At 44.1% G+C, this 16,229-nt stretch overlaps 1 protein-coding gene and 1 long non-coding RNA gene across 2 annotated transcripts in view; one reads left to right on the top strand and one right to left on the bottom strand.

Annotated features, from left to right (window-relative positions):
- The window catches only part of LOC148183426 (transitional endoplasmic reticulum ATPase-like), a 52,772-nt gene that overhangs the window by 7,254 nt on the left and 29,289 nt on the right, over positions 1-16,229 (bottom strand). The window contains exons 9-13 of the mRNA XM_088061410.1: positions 15,984-16,119; positions 14,888-15,000; positions 14,160-14,324; positions 13,927-14,049; positions 3,513-3,725 (exon numbers count right to left, since the gene is read on the bottom strand). Of these exons, the coding sequence (XP_087917536.1) occupies positions 3,513-3,725; positions 13,927-14,049; positions 14,160-14,324; positions 14,888-15,000; positions 15,984-16,119 (750 nt within the window). The remainder of the gene's footprint in view (positions 1-3,512; positions 3,726-13,926; positions 14,050-14,159; positions 14,325-14,887; positions 15,001-15,983; positions 16,120-16,229) is intronic.
- On the top strand, positions 3,739-8,525 carry LOC148183427 (uncharacterized). Its single transcript, XR_015773598.1, has 2 exons — positions 3,739-7,276; positions 8,486-8,525. It is a non-coding gene; the product is annotated as an uncharacterized LOC148183427 (long non-coding RNA).

Genomic DNA, 16,229 nt, shown 5'->3' with positions numbered 1-16,229 from the left:
AGAGACTCCTATCCTTAAATGAACTGAAGAAAGATTCTTTTTTAGAAGTGGTAAACTGACTGATAAACACAGGTTTTGTCTCTTTATGTTGGCAGTGAGAAGGAAAGAGGGGTTGGGGGGAGATAAATGTTCTAAAGGTTTATTTAGTTCTTATAATTCTTCTTTTAGTTCTGTTAATAAAGTTTTCTTTATAGCCTTTAAAATTTTGAGCCTGTTTTGCCCCTAAAGCATTTTCTCCTAATCCTTATCTCAACCCCATGAGCTTTAGCTTAACTGTTTGTTTTTTTTTTTCCCTCCTCTGTTCCAATTATAGCAGAGGAAGATGAGTAGATGATTTTTGGGAATGCACTGGCGTCTGGCCAGTGGTCAACCCACTACAGGGAGGGACTGCCAAAACCTGCCTTCTTCAGAGGAGACGTTCCTTTCGGGATGTTTCCTCCTAAACTTGTCTCAAACCAAGACATTTAGGCACTTGAGTATCAGTAGGTAATGTTATTTATAACTATGTAGTTGTTGGCTTTTGCTATTATGTATTGGCTTTTACAAATTATTATTAATCAAAACAATTTTGATATAGTACAGTTTGTAATCACTTTAACTGATTTTGATATAGTATAATTTGTCAGCTTTTTGTGGCCAATGCCCTGGCCCCTGTGTAGCTCGTATCCTCAGAATATCATTTATGGATGATTTTAGTTTGTGAACAGTGTGATAAACACATATTATAGTTTTGGCTTTCACAAATATTAAAGTGGATGCTATGTGTTATACATTATAATGTTAACTTTTGCAGAAGTAGCTGTAGTTGTGAAATAACTAATGTTTTTATTTTTGTAACTAACAATAATGAAAATAACTCAGATATATTTGTGAAATAGCTGATGTTGATTTAAAGTACTTGTGGTTAACTTACAATAACGGAAATAGCTAAAACCATCTGCATGATCAGATAACATTTAAGGAACAAATGTGATGAGGATCCCTGCTACTGACCCTTCAACTATCCATAACTGTCACCTGCTGAAACCACAGAAAAGGGGGCCGTTGTGAGGAAGTGACACACGACCCTCAAAACCACATCCACAATTACTGCACGTACTCTAAAAAGGTGGGTCAGGGGTTGAACCAAGCTAAAGAATTCCCAGAACAGGTAAACGAGTTCAAACAAATGTCTGAATATGTATAATCTTTATGAATATGTATTTGACCAAGGCAATGGAAAAAGTATGTAAGAGTTGCTATGGTTAGCCAGTGTGCCTCTGGCCATTGGCAAGCACCCAGTGCTGTTACTTTTGCTTTATTGATTTGTCCTTTATTATCCCTTATTAAACTTTTAAAAATTTTGAGTGGGGTTTTTCTCACAGATAAGAAATATCAAATGGAAGGGGGAAATCCAATCTGTCTTCAGCTACCTAATATGTAGAGTTATAGGGAAAAGGGAGCTATATCTTTCTTCAAAATGCACAGCAAAAGGATGAAAGACCAGAGACACAAATGGCTGCAAAGAAAATTCCAGTTAGAAATAAGGGGGGGAAAAAAAAAAATCTTCACAATGTGAGAGCTCAAACACTAGCACAGGGCTCAGAGAGGTCAGGGATTCTCCATCCTTAGCACATGTTCAGAACACAAGGTCCTTGTTGGAGGTTAGGATTTTTCCCTTTTTTTTTTTTTTGTTTCTCTTATGGAATTTTGTCCCATTTGTTGCTAAGAGACTATAACTACTAATACTTAAGAGAGACAAAATATGTGGCTGGGAGGAGGGGGAAGGGTGCAGCTGGCTACTCTTTCCTGAGGGGTTTTCTCTTTGGAAGGGCAAAGATACCCCAAGATTTTGGCCTGGGGGTAAGGGGCTGGGCTCAGCTCCTCTCCCTCTCTTTCCAGATCAGTGGGAACAGTCGAGCTGCTGCTATCACTGCCACTGCAGAGTCCAGCCCGTTACTGTTATCTCCTACCATAAGTGAGGCTTTTGCTTGTTGAAAGAGCGACTGTTGCACTGAGACCTTATTAACATCCTACATCGCTGGAAAGGACCCTCGCTCTCTATATACTCAGGTACCTCAGGGGAAAACCCGGGACCCCAAGCCTCTCCCCCTCCAAGGGAGCCTCTCCCAGGTGCGTTTGGGAGCTGGGCTGCCGCTGCCCAGCCCCACTATTTTTCTGTCACTGCTCTGGGGTTTTTGCTACACTGTAACCCAGCACTGTGCCTACCAGGACACCCCACAGCTCCTGCTACAGCTGCAGAGTTTCTGATGCATTTCGTTTGCTACCCTGGGTCTGCTCGCTTCTGCCGTTCCAGCTTGCTGCTTCCAAGGTTCCTGCTACAGCTCATTTTGCTATCTGGAGGGTCACCAGGACCAACTGCCCTTGCATGAGTTTGTAAAGGAAGCCCTTTTTCCATCTCTTCCGCCGCCTGTGCCCGCCATTACCCACGTGAGAGAGACAGCTGAGCTCGTGCTACAGCACGAGAATTACTTCTGTGCCTGCAGCCACGACTGAATCATTGCACCTGCCCTGCCAGGAGCCAACAGTGCCCCTGCCGGCTGTGACCATAACTACACCAAAAGGGGAAAGTGCTTGACAGCCGAGAGAAGGCTGTTACTGGGTTTCTGGTTTTGTTTGTTGTTGCTGCCATTGCTGTTGCTTGTTTGCCTTGCTATACATATACATGCTAGTAAAGAACTGTTATTCCTTTTCCCATATCTTTGCCTGAGAGCCCCTTAATTTCAAAGTTATAATAATTCAGAGGGAAGGAGGTCATATTTTCCATTCCAGGGGAGGTTCCCACCTTCCTTGGCAGACACCTGTCTGTCAAACCAAGACAGCCCTGAGCAATCTGATTGAATTTCCAAGCTACCTCCCTGCTCTGGACAAACAGCTGGACCAGATAGCCTCTGAGGTTCCCTCTCAACCTAAATTTTTCTCTCTCACTCTCTTCCCAACTTTGCTCTTTCAGCACCTTCCCTGAACACAGGAGTGAGGATTCCCAAGATAATCCATGCAGATAACCTCCTGGGATAGGAGGTCAAACTATCTACAGGGAAACTGGGCAGTGGATGTGAGCTTCTTTGCAAGCCATATATATTGCAGGACCAGAACAGAATAGAATAATTTCAGTTTGAAGTGACCTACAATGATCATTTAGTCCAACTGCAGAAAAAGAACCCATAACATGCTTTAAAAATTTGTAGAAGGTGATGGCTAATGAGGTGTTGAAATAAATTTTCAGGGATGCAGAGAATATCTATACGATCCTAACGCTAGCCTCACTGCAAAGACACTGGGACATTTATAATCCTGTAATAACAGATACAAGTTCCAGTAGGAGAAAACCATCTAAATAGCTGTATTGCCAAAGAGAATTCATACACTAACATCAGAAAAGCAGCCTCTGCTCTTAGTGCAAGCAGGGAAAACAAAACACACAAACAAGAACCAGGCCAGTAAGACAGGTGCAGTGCGGTTTGGGAGTACCTCAGCACAAACATAACACAAGGAGTAGAAGAAACACTTACTTTGTCAAAGATCTCACGCACGTTGGCTTCAGACTCACCAAACCACATGGTGAGTAATTCCGGCCCCTTGATGGAAATGAAGTTTGCCTGGCATTCATTAGCAATAGCTTTGGCCAGGAGTGTCTTACCACAACCAGGTGGCCCATAGAACAGAACCCCTTTTGATGGGGTCATGCCAAATTTGAGGAATTTGTCTGGGTGTTCCACAGGATACTGAAAGAGAACAAAACAAACAAATAAAAACCTCTTAATATAAGCCAGAACAGGACTATATCTTAGAATCACATAATTGTTTGGGTTGGAAGGGACCTTCAAAAATCATCTAGTCCACAGGCAGGGACACCTTCCACTAGACCAGTTGTTTCTGCTCCTACCACAAGCACTACCTGAGATGACTTGTGCAAAGCATTTGACAGTGTCCCACATGGCATCCTGGGCTCTAAACTAGAAAGACTGGGATTTGATGGGTGGACCACTCAGTGGATGAAGAATTGGCTGGATGGTCACTCTCAAAGAGTTGCAGTCAACAGTTCCAAGTGAAGACCAGTGAAAAGTGGTGTCCTCAGGGGTGAGTGTTGGGACTAGCACTATTTACCATCTTTGTCAGTGACACGGACAGTGGGATTGAGTGCACCCTCAGCAAGTTTGCCAATGACACTGAGCTGTGTGGTGCAGTCAACACGCTGGAGGGAATGAATGACATCCAGAGGGACCTGGACAGGCTTGAGAGGTAGGTCTGTGCAAACCTCATGAAGTTCAACAAGGCCAAGTGCAAGGTCCTGCACCTGGGTCAGGGCAATCCCCAGCACAAATACAGGCTAGACAGAAAGTGCATTGAGAGCAGCTCTGCCGAGAAGGACTTGGGGGTGGTGGTTGATGAGAAGCTCAACACGAGCCGGCAATCTGCACTCGCAGCCTAGAAACCAACAGTGTCTTGGGCTGCATCAAAGCATGGCTAGCACATTGAGGGAGCAAACAGCTCTTGTGCAGACACATCCTGCAGCAGAGCAGGAGACTGCAGCAAACAGTGAGTTTCTAAAGGCAGGGTAACCCCAGGAGAGCATCAAGACCCATGTGAAACTTGAACAAGAGCAGCTGACTCAGCATGGGCAGGGCCAGGAGTGACAGCAGCTGATTTAAGCTCAGTCTAACTGTCACTCACAGAGGTGAACAGCTCAGGTGCAGAAGCCCTCAGGGAGCACGAGAGACCAGGAGCACAGCAAACAGAGGGGGCAAACAGGACATGGCATATCAGCCAAGGTGGGGTGCAGCAGTTTGCACGGCAGTTGACAAGGAAGGGCTCCTCTCCATAGGAGGACCAACACAGTAGCAGTACCAGAGAGCAGCAAATAGGAACAGCAGTTAACGCCAAGGGGCAAAGGAAGCCCCTTCTTTCCCAGTCTTACTAGTGTGAGCTCCCAATGTTATGGTGATGACACTGTAGAGCTCATTCCCCAGTGGCTGTTGGAATTGCTGCACCAGTGACAGACCTGACAGTAGATGCAGCTCTGCAGGCCTCGTTGTAAGGAGTGCCTGATGCCTGTCTGGGAAGCTGGGGCTGTCATCTCCTCTGCAGGTGTGTCCCTGTCAAGGAGCTATGTCACCAGGTCAAGGAGTTATGTGAGGAAGCAAGCAGACTGCACAGCATTCATGAAAATGAGAAAAAGATAGAATAGTCTCAGAGACCCTACAGACTCCAGAGTTTCAGCCCCCCTGTACACTGGAGATACACGCAGGCTCTGCACCATGTCTCAAGAAATCCAAAGTCAAAAGAAGGCTGGGAACTAACCACTCTGTACAAGGAGGAATGCTCTTGTTCCTCCTGAAGACTTGCTATTAATAAACAGGTTTAGTGCTCTCCAAACCAAGGAGGAGCTGGGTAAGGCTTCAAGCAAAGCAGTAATATCTTAGTTCTGAGATCTTGCAGGAAAAAAGAAGCTTGGGAAGCAGCTGAAAAGAAGCCATTTGTCAGACTCCAGAGCAAAGGACTACAAGCCTTCTTAGGGTGTGGCCAGATGGTATCAGTTATGGATTGACAATTACAGAGTACTGGCAAAACCCTTGTACAATCCCCCACTTAAAAATACTTAGTATGAACTCCTGAGAGTCAGAGGGCCTTTGAAGCCCTAAAAGAACCTTAATGACAACCCCTGCATTGTAACTCTCACATTTGAACCAAACCATTTGAGTTATTTGGGCATGAAAGGATGCACCTGGCACTAGGGGTACTGGTGCAGCATTTGGGGTCATAGAAGCAAGCCTGTCCAAACAATTGGACAATGTGAGTAAAGGATGACCCAGATACCTGAGAGCAGTGGTAGCTGCAGAGAAACACAAAAGCTGATATGTGCCCAACATGGTAATAGCTGGAACAAAAAAGAAGACATTTGTTTTCACCAGCAGGATGCTGAAATACCAGCTTGCCCTATTGGAGCAGGACAATGTTGAGCTGCTTAAGGTAATGATTACTTTAAACCCAGTCATGTTTCTCCAGGCTTCAGAAGAAGCCCAGAGACCTTTGTACCATGACTGCCTAGTAACCATTGGATAAGTGTGTTCTGTCAGACTGGATCTCAAGAGCAATCCCATCCAGGACCAGAAACTGCACCTATACACTGGTGGGAGCAGCATGGTACGAAATGGAAAACAGGCTGGGTATGCAGTGGGAACCTCAACCCAGACAATAGAAGCCCAGGCTTTACCTTTTAACACATCAGCACAAAAAGCAAAAGTAATTACAAGTGTTAGAAACCACTGAAAGAGTAAACAGATGGACTGATTTAAAATGCTTTTGGACTAATACACACCCATGAAACCATATGGAAGGAAAGGGGATTGTTATTGGCACAGAAGCCTCCTATTAAGTACAAAAAATAAATTATTCAACTACTACAGAGTGTGCAAAACTCAGAAGTGGCCATGATGCCCTTGTAAAGTCCATCAGTTTGGAAACTCCCCAGTTAATACAGGGAATCGACTAGCTGACTAAACAACTAGAGGTTGCTGAAAAAGGTATCCTTGCACTAACACCTAGTAAAAAGTTGAATGTCTGGGAACAAAAAACAAATTATAGTAATCAGGACAGGCAGTTAGCCCCATCATTAGAAGCTATGGGAAATCCCAGCAGGTGATTGGTAACCTCATGTGGGCAGGTAATTGTACCTTCACAATTAATGTATAAGATAACAGAACTAAAACATCAGGAAACACATTAGGAAATAGAGAATATGGTAACTAGTTTATCAAGGAACATAGTAAGCACAAAGATGACAGAAATTAATAGATCAGTTGTTGAAAAATATGTGATTTGTTTTGCAAAATAATCCCAAGGACGGAAGAAGGCTGCCTCCAGGGCTAGTGAAACATGAGAATTCACTAGGCAATTATTGGAAAAATTGAATTTGCAGAACTGCCTAGGCAGAATAGGGACTGGTACATTTTGGTACTGGTAGATACTTCTTCTGGATGGCCAGAGGCTTTCCCATGTTGCACCAACAAGGCAAGGGAAGTCTCAAAAATTTTGCTGAAATTAATATTTAATGAACTGGAACTAACTCTTAAGTCTTAAAAGGCACAATATTGTCAACAGATTATTGTGGCTAGACTTGCCTGTACATCCTTTCTGACCAGGAGATACAGTGTGCATCAGAACCTGGAATTTTGGAGCAATCCAGGAGAAGTAGAAGGGACCATATCAAGTCCTCCGGGTAACCTACATTGCATTCAAGATAAAAGGAATTGAACCCTGGCTTCATTACATGCAGGTAAAACCAGCAACCACACATTAAACGCAGCAGAAACAAGACTAATACCTTGGAGGTTTTTCATAGAAATCCTACAGTTTTAAGGTATAGAATGTGATTTTCTAGGGGCATACTATTTATTGGACTTAGATGAAGCTGATAAATGCATATTTATAATAATAATAAAAGCTATGATCTTAAATTATTGGAAGGGGAATATGGTCCTAAAGTCAGATTATAGAATGTAACTTCTATAACAGCTTGTTTACCAATACCAACCTCTGCAGAAAATCCAGTTCCATGGGGAACTTTAGTCAGCAATTTGACAAAAATGTGGGAACACGTGAGAAGGATATGAAAACTATAGTTGGATAAATATAAAAATCCATCTTTACTTGTCAAATATTTACCTTTAGGAACAGACTAGCTATACACAATTTGACTTTGCAAATGGAAGCTTTAGCAAATACAACTCAATTGGGGTTTGCCAAAATAAATGACCAATTGCAAGGCACGACTAAAATGACCTTGTAAAACAGATTGGCTTTAGATCTATTACTACTACATGAACATGGAGTATGTGGATACTTAAATTTAAACAACAATATTTGTTGTGTGCACATTTTGAATGTGACTGCTAAATTAGATGATCAGATAGAGAGGATAAAATCAGTTGCTGCATCTAGCAGAAAATTAAAGACAAAATTAGAAAGTAACTGGTTAAATAAAATATTTAAAGGATTTGGACTTTCTCTGAGTAGTTGGTTGGCCTCAATTTTGCAAAGCATAATTGTGATCATAGCAATAATTGTGATTATGATGTTTGCTTTAAGCTGCATAAAAAACATAATTGCTAATGCACTGCAAGAAACTTATATGATGTTATTAAAAATCAAAGTGAGGTTTATGAAAGCTTGAAAAGGCAAGCTTCACAAGCCTCAAAGTATAGATACTACCTGTGAAGCAGGGAGCACGGTACCTGTGGACATTGCAGGCTACATAGCTTTCTCAGTCTTGCCTGGGAAAGTAGCCTGGGAATTCATAAGGAGAAATTAAAACAATCCTCAGAGATAGAGAGCAGCCTTGCAGGTGCTGTTTGTCTGTTCCTTGTTTTCTTGCAAGAGAAAGTCGAGGGGTGGTGAACCCCACTGACCAATGATGGTGATGTGTTAATTTACTAACCAATAAGTTTTCTTTTCTGTACTTTTCATGTATTGATCTATAAAAAAGACCTGAAGTAATAAACCGAGGAGAAACTTCTCCAGTTCGACTCCACGAGAAAGTATGTGTCGTTCTTCTCGCCGTTCCCAATAGAGCAACATCAAAGGGGGGAACATTACCAGATGAAAAATTGTCTACATCTGATGAGCAAACACAATGCTTGTTCTCCAAAACCCACTGGCCTATGAACTGCACAATGCCCATTGTGTAAGGAGAACTGTAAGTTCACCAATCCCAATGCCCCACTAACTCAACCAGGTCAGGTGCTACATTGGGGTCCCAAATCACTAAAGACCACCAAAGAGACCCCCAGGACAAAAGAACACATGTGTAAAGGGGAAGGAAAATATGTTAATGATTTTGGGAAAATTATTACCATATGTATGTTTATTCTGGGACAATCAATGAATATGTATGTAAAACACAGTATATAAAGAGGGCCTTTCCTGTACTCAACTTGTACAATATTTTGGAGGAGCTATCCCCTCGTGCATCTGGCTGAATAAAGAATGCCTGCCTCTTAATGCTACATTTGTGTTAAGGAGTTTTTTATTTTACCAAATTTTTGGTAACAGAATGATGTGTTGCTTGACCTCATACTAACAAACAGGGAAGGCCTTTTTGTAGATATAAAGGTTTGGGGCAGCCTTGGCTGTAGTGACCATGAGATTGATGAGTTCAGTGTCATGCAAGGAGGAAGCAGAGCAGCAAGTAAGATTGTAAGCATGGACTCCAGAAGAGCTAACTTTAGCCTCTTCAGGGGTCTTCTTGGAAGAATCCCATGGGAACAAGTCCTGCAGGGAAGAGGAGTCCAAGAGACTTGGTCAATATTCAAGCACCACTTCCTCCTGGCTCAAGAATGGTACATCCCAATGAGCAAGAAATCAGGCAAAGGGGACCCAAGCAAAAGCAAGAAACACACAGCAGATGGAAGCAGGGTCAGGCCACTTGGACTGAATATAGAGGTTGTCAGAGTAAGTAGAAATGAGACAAGGAAGGCCAAGGCCCATCTGGAATTAAATCTGGCCAAGGATGTCAAGGACAAAAAGAAGGGCTTCTTCCAATACATCAGTAACAAAAAGAAAACTAAGGATAATGTGGGACCATTAGTAAATGGAGAGGGGATCATGGTGACAGAGGATGCCAAGAAGGCAGAGTTACTGAACGCCTTCTTTGCATCAGTCTTCACCAACAAGACCAGCCCTCAGGGGTCTCTGACCCAGGAGACCAGGGTAAAGGAATGTTGGAAGGAAGACCTTCCCCTGGTCAAGGAGGATTGGGTCAGAGAACACCTAAACAAACTTGATATCCACAAGTCCATGGGCTGTGATGGGATTCATCCACGAGTGCTAAGAGAGCTGATGGACACCAGAGTGAGGCTGCTCACAATCATCTTTGAAAGGTGGTGATCAGGAGAGGTGCCTGAGGACTGGAAGAAAGCAAATGTCACTCCAGTCTTCACAAAAGGCAAGCAAGATGACCCAGGGAGCTACCAGCCAGTCAGCCTCGCCTCAATCCCTGAAAAGGTGATTCCTCATACTGGAGGCCATCTCTATCCACATGGATGACAAGGTGATCAGGAGTAGTCAGCATGCATTTACTAAAAGGAAATCATGGCTTGACCAACCTGATTGCCTTCTACAGTGAAACAACTACATGGATGGATGAGGGGAGAGCAGTGGATATTGTCTAACTCGACTTCAGCAAGGCTTTTGGCACTCTCAAATCCTCATAGGCAAACTCAGAAAGTGTGGACTGGATGAGTGGACAGACAAATGCATTGAGAACTGGCTGAATGGCAGATCCCAGAGGGTCATAATCAGTGGCACAGGGTCTAGTTGGAGGCCTGTCACTAGTGGTATCCCCCAAGGTTCAATACTGGGCCCAGTATTGATTAACTTGTTCACCAATAACTTGGATGAAGGGGTAGATGTCTCCTTAGCAAGTTTGCTGACAACACAAAGCTGGGAGGAGTGGCCAATACCCGAGTGTTGTGCATGCATTCAGAAGGACCTCGACAGATTGGAGAGATGGGCAGAGAAGAACTGTCTGAAATTCAACAAAGGTAAATGCAGGGACCCACACCTGGGGAAGAATAACCTTAGGCCCTGGTACAGGCTGGGGGTGACCTGCTGGAAAGCAGCTCTGCAGAAGGACCTGGGGGTCCTGGTGGACAACAAATTGTCCATGAGCCAGCAGTGCCCTTGTAGCCAAGAAGGCAAATGGGATCCTGGGGTGCATTAAGAAGAGCATTGCCAGCAGGTCAAGGGAGGTGGTCCTACCCTTCTACTCAGGCCTGGTGTGGCTGCATCTGGAGTGCTGTGTCCCATTCTGGGCTCCTCAGTACAAGAGAGACATGGAGCTCCTGGAGTGTGTCCAGTGGAGGGTGCCAAAGATGATTAAGGGACTGGAGCATCTCTCTTATGAGGGAAGGCTGAAGGAGCTGAGCCTGTTCAGCTTTAAGAGACAACTGAGAGGGGACCTCATCAACGTGTATCTGTATCTGAAGAGAGGATCATCAAGAGGACAGATCAGGTTCTTCTCAGTGGTGCCAAGCAATAGGATGAGAGGCAATGGGCAGAAACTGATGCACAGGAAGTTCCACCTGAACATGAGGAAGAACTTCTTTACTGTGCAGGTGACTGAGCACTGGAACAGATTGCCCAGAGGTTATGCAGTCTCCCTCACTGGAGATATTCAAGAACTGTCTGAATGCAATTCTGTGCCATGTGCTCTGGGATAACTCTGCTTGAGCAGGGAGGTTGGACCAGATGATCCACTGCAGTCTCTTCTAACCTCAACTGTTCTGTGACTCTGCCCCCCTGCTCTGCTCTTGTGAGACCCCACCTGGAGTACTGCATCCAGTTCTAGGGCACTCAAAATAAGGATGTAGACCTGCTGATGCAAGCCCAGCAGGGAGGTGATCAGAGGGCTGGAGCACCTCTCCTATGAAGACAGGCTGAGAGAGCTGGGGCTGTTCAGCCTAGAAAAGGCTCTGGGAAGATCTTAAAATAGCCTTCCTGTACCTAAAGGGTGCCTACAAGAAAGCCAGAGAGGGGACTTTTTACAAGTACATGTAGTGATAAGACATGGGGGAATGGCTTCAAACTGAATGAGGGTAGATTTAGATTGGATGTTGGGAAAAAATTATTTATTGTGAAGGTGGTGAGGCACTGGCATATGTTGCCCAGAGCAGTTGTGGATGTTTCATCCCTGGAAGTATCCAAGGCCAGGCAGGATGAGGCTCTGAGCAACCTGGTCTAGCGGAAGGTGTCCCTGTCCATGTATATAGGGTTTGCATGGCCTGGTTTTGGTAGCAGAGGGGCTACAGGGGTGGCTTCTGTGAGAAGCTTCTAGAGGCTTCCTCCATGTTTGGCAGAGCCAATCCCTGGCAGCTCCAAAGACGGACGCACTGCTGGTCAAGGCTGGCCCAATTAGAAATGGTGGTAATGCCTCCGTGATAACATATCTAGGAAGAAAGAAAAGTTATTGCGCAGATGTAATTGCAGCCAGAGAAGAGTGGGGTGAGAATATGAGAAGAAAAACTATGGAGACATCAAGGTCAGTGGAGAAGGATGGGGAGGAGCTCCAGGCACCAGAGCTGAGATTCCTCTACATCCCGTGGGTGAAGACCATACTGAAGCAGGCTGTCCTCCTGCAGCCCGTGGAGATCAATGGGGATGCAGAGATCCACCTGCAGCCCATGGGGGACACCCATGCCAGAGCAGATGGATGCCTGAGAGGAGGCTGTGACCCCATGGGAGGCCCATGGAGAGAGACAACCTTGCTGGAACAGCCTGCCCTTGGAGGACTGCACCCCACGGAAGAGTGATTCACGCTGTAGCAGTTTGAGGAGGGCTTTGTCTCCTTGCACTGCTGGGGTAGGAGGTAGAGCTGGAAAGGAGGGAGGGGTGGGGAGAAGGTGTTAAGGGCTCATTTTACTTCTCATTGTCCTGCTCTGATTTTGTTAGTAATAAATTCAATTCATAGTCTAATTAGAGCCTATTTTGCCCACAATGGTATTTGATGAGTGATCTCCCCCAGTCCTCAACTCATGAACTCTTTGTTAAATTTTCACTCCTCTGGCTGGCTGCAGAGGGGAGTGAGAGCAGCTTTGGTGGGTGCCTGGCATTCAGCCAGGGTCAACCCACTACACCATGGCTGGGAGGTTTGGAATGATCTTTAAGGTCCTTTCCAACCCAAATAATTTTGATTTCTGGTGGGCTAAGCACAAGAGTCTGCCTGCTCAGTGCCACTGGTGTTTTTAGATGGGCACTGGTTTGAAAAGCATCACAGCTAAATTGTAAAGCCTATGAACTAAGTACCAGTTCAGGTAGTTTTCCAGCACATTTAACCCCAACTTCAGTCTGCCCTGCAAAAGCAAATGAGAACAGCTAGCTCATTATCTAACCTATTTTCTCTGCCCTCCAAAGACGGTCAAGATGTCTGATGTGAGCATTTATCCTTCCAACATGATCAGAGATAGGTGATGATTTTAATGCCAGAAGTTAGACTGAAAAGTAGATTCTTTTATTCACAGACAGGCTGTTTCTACAGTGCAACTGAAAAAGCAGGGATGTCTCAAACCCAAACCACCCCAATTCCACAGACTGTTCATGACTTTGTTCCAGCTTCTCTTTTCATAGAAGGCTTCACAATTACTTCTCACCTCTATCTATGCAAACACTGCTGCAAAGTCAAACTTCAGAGGCTCTCTGCATGAGAACCTTCATCTACTTTCTAGCGTATTAAAGCAATCACATAACAGGATTCTTGGCAGCAGTGCTATTGCTAGTCTCCACTTAAGAGAAGCAGAACTGCTACTGTTCCTGCATGTAGCACAACACCCACCCAAGATGTCACTGTAGACTCAGCTCAGGAAAGCCTGATGCTGCTTCCCACAATCTCCCTCTCCCCAGGTTCCCCTAAGATGGAACAACATGATATTTTAGTCCATTACATGAAAATACCATATGAACTTTGCATTTACCCGAGTCACAGCCCAAACAGGAAAGTGCAGAGGTTCTGAATTTTATTATTGTCCTGGTTCTGGCCAGGACAGGGTACCACCTCACATCATACAGGGGGCAGAAGGAGTGGGTTCCTTTCGGTCGGGTAGCGTGAAGCGAGCAGTCGGGAATAATGTCATGTTCCGTATGGTGAGCACTCACGTGTGAATTATTCACCTGTTCTGTACACTGTTATTAATACTGTCCGTCTTCTTACCTCATTGTTGTTTACAGTAAATTGTTCTTATCTCAACCCATGATCTTTACCTTTTGTGCCTCCAGTTCTCCTCTCCATCCTGCCACAGGGGAGGGGGGAGTGAGCAAGCATCATGTGGTTTGGAGTGTTGCAGTGGGAACACTAAGTTGGGGAATACCATTCCTAAACCATGACAACTATTATTTTTCAAGCTGACTAGGCAAAAAACTGTTGGAAACCCTTACCTGTACAAGTTCCTGGAGTTCTCTCTTTACATCTTCTAGACCACCAATATCTTCCCAGGTAACTTGTGGCACCTCCACCACAGTCTCCCTAAGAGCAGAAGGGTTGCTCTGGCTCAGAGCCCACTGTCATTAGAAGAAACATCATTATATCAATTCTAACATTTTATGTGCAGTTGCTTCAGATAAGCAATTAGACATTGCACACAAAAGAAAGAAGGGCACTCCTGCATTACCCTGAAGTCATCCATGGTTACAGCCAGCGAGTTCATCACTTCAGCATCGATGGTTTCATCTTCTAGGTCTATGAGATCCATCTTCTTTCTGATAGCCTGAAGAGCAGCTTCTGAGCAAAGAGCAGCCAAGTCAGCACCAACATGGCCATGGGTCTCGTTTGCCACCTGAAAGCAGAGCATTGACTAGGACTCTCAGGAATACAAGCAAGCACTCTGCAAGGGCAATGCATGCTCTGGTCCCTCATTCAGAAGTGCAACAAAACTCTGAAGGACAGAAACATTAGTGCTTTGCTGCAAATTCAAGATAAGTGCTATCACATTTGGCAGCCAAAGACACTGCTGTTCCACATCCTACTTGAGAACAAAGTTGCAACTGGAATAGATAGTGTGCAGAAAGATAACCCTGAGGACTGCAGTTCTTCATTCAGGACAGAGATTATATCCATCCAATATTACCACAATGTTCAGCCAGCTCTGTGAGTGCTGTTTCAGGCTTGCTTTATCTTTAAAGAGAATGCCACAGCAAACAAACACAGGCCAGTGCAAGGCACTTCCAGACTGGACTGATACACATTTGTTTCACTTAGCCACAGCATTCTTAACTAGCAAGTGAGAATTTTTGGTCACTGGTAATCTAGTTAGAAGAAAGCCCAGAGATCACATATTTGCCCAGATTCATGCTGTCCTAAATGAGCAGAGATAAGCTTTCCTAATAGCATACTACTCACCTGTTCCAGATCCACATCATCAGCCAGTTTCATATTTTTTGTGTGAATCTGCAGGATCTCCAGGCGCCCAGTGGCATCTGGGATACCAATATCCACCTCTCTGTCAAAACGACCTGGGGAGTACAAGCACACAATGAGTTGCTGATTCTGCAAACTAAGGGAGCTGCAGTTGCTGCCTTCCTCTGACACAGGACCATGACAACAAGCCACAAACGATTTCAGAAAATGCCAGAACTTTGTGTTTCTCTGCAGCATCAATCAGCACAGTAGCAGAGTCAGATCAGAGAAGGCAGAAAGGCTTATAGCCATTTAGGGAAAGTGAGACTACTGCATTAAGTAGAGTTCAGGATTATATAAACACAGAGGATTTCTGTTTTTTTCCAAGCCTCATTTATAGGAAAATATGCTATCCTAACCAACACACCATAGGACATTTTTATTTATTCCTACCTTTGTGTCCACAAATATTGAGAGATTAAATTTTTCAGAACTTTCACAGCAGTAGCCAAGTGGTAACAAACATGAACTGCCCCAATATCTGGGGAGGCTGGAAACTCATATATTACTGCAATATTAACTAGGGCATGTACATCTAAAATTTTCTTCTAGCTATAGCTGTACATTCAAATACCTCACTAGACATTTAAGAGGCCATTTTTCCTGCAAATTTGACTTTACCAACTGGTCATACAACAGACATTCATTTACACTGCAAAGTTTTGAAAACCTGAATCTCAGAAACTGCCAGATTTCTCATTGATAACAGATAAATGGGACAATTCAGAGCCTCCTGCAACCGGAGGCACGAACAACCCCTTAAGCATTTAGTCCTGAAATAGCCTCACGTAATTGATGCAGTGAAAAAATGTGCTACCCTCTAAGTATTCCATTATTTCTACAAGTTCTAATCTAATAAAGCACAAAATATATTAAAGGCTGAAATCTAGAAATTAATTTCAACAAGTAGCTGGAGAGAAGCTTATATAACACATAAGATGTTTAATATTAATTTCTACTCAATCTTTCCTAGGCCTCTGAAGCATAGTCCATAACAAAGTATCTGATACACAAAAAAAGAGATGGCAATCATGGTTACCAAATCGCCTGAGAGCTGGGTCAATGCTGTTAGGTCTGTTAGTGGCTGCCATAACAATCACATGTGCTCTCTGTTTCAGTCCATCCATAAGAGTCAGCAGCTGAGACACAATGCGACGTTCCACCTCTCCGTGTGTCTGTGGAGAGAGAAAATAATAATTAGACCAAAAGCTCTAAAACACAGCACAGGAGCTAGTACTGCACCAAAGCAGACAGATACAACAGACAACAGCTGTTAAGGAACATT

This window comes from Pseudopodoces humilis, chromosome 12 (assembly GCF_049639895.1).
Source record: "Pseudopodoces humilis isolate 2021_Gansu_Grassland_sample_001 chromosome 12, ASM4963989v1, whole genome shotgun sequence".
In the NCBI taxonomy this organism is placed as follows: Eukaryota; Metazoa; Chordata; class Aves; order Passeriformes; family Paridae; genus Pseudopodoces; species Pseudopodoces humilis.
The sequence above is the reverse complement of the archived record's forward strand: the minus strand, read 5'-3'. Positions and strand labels throughout refer to the sequence as shown.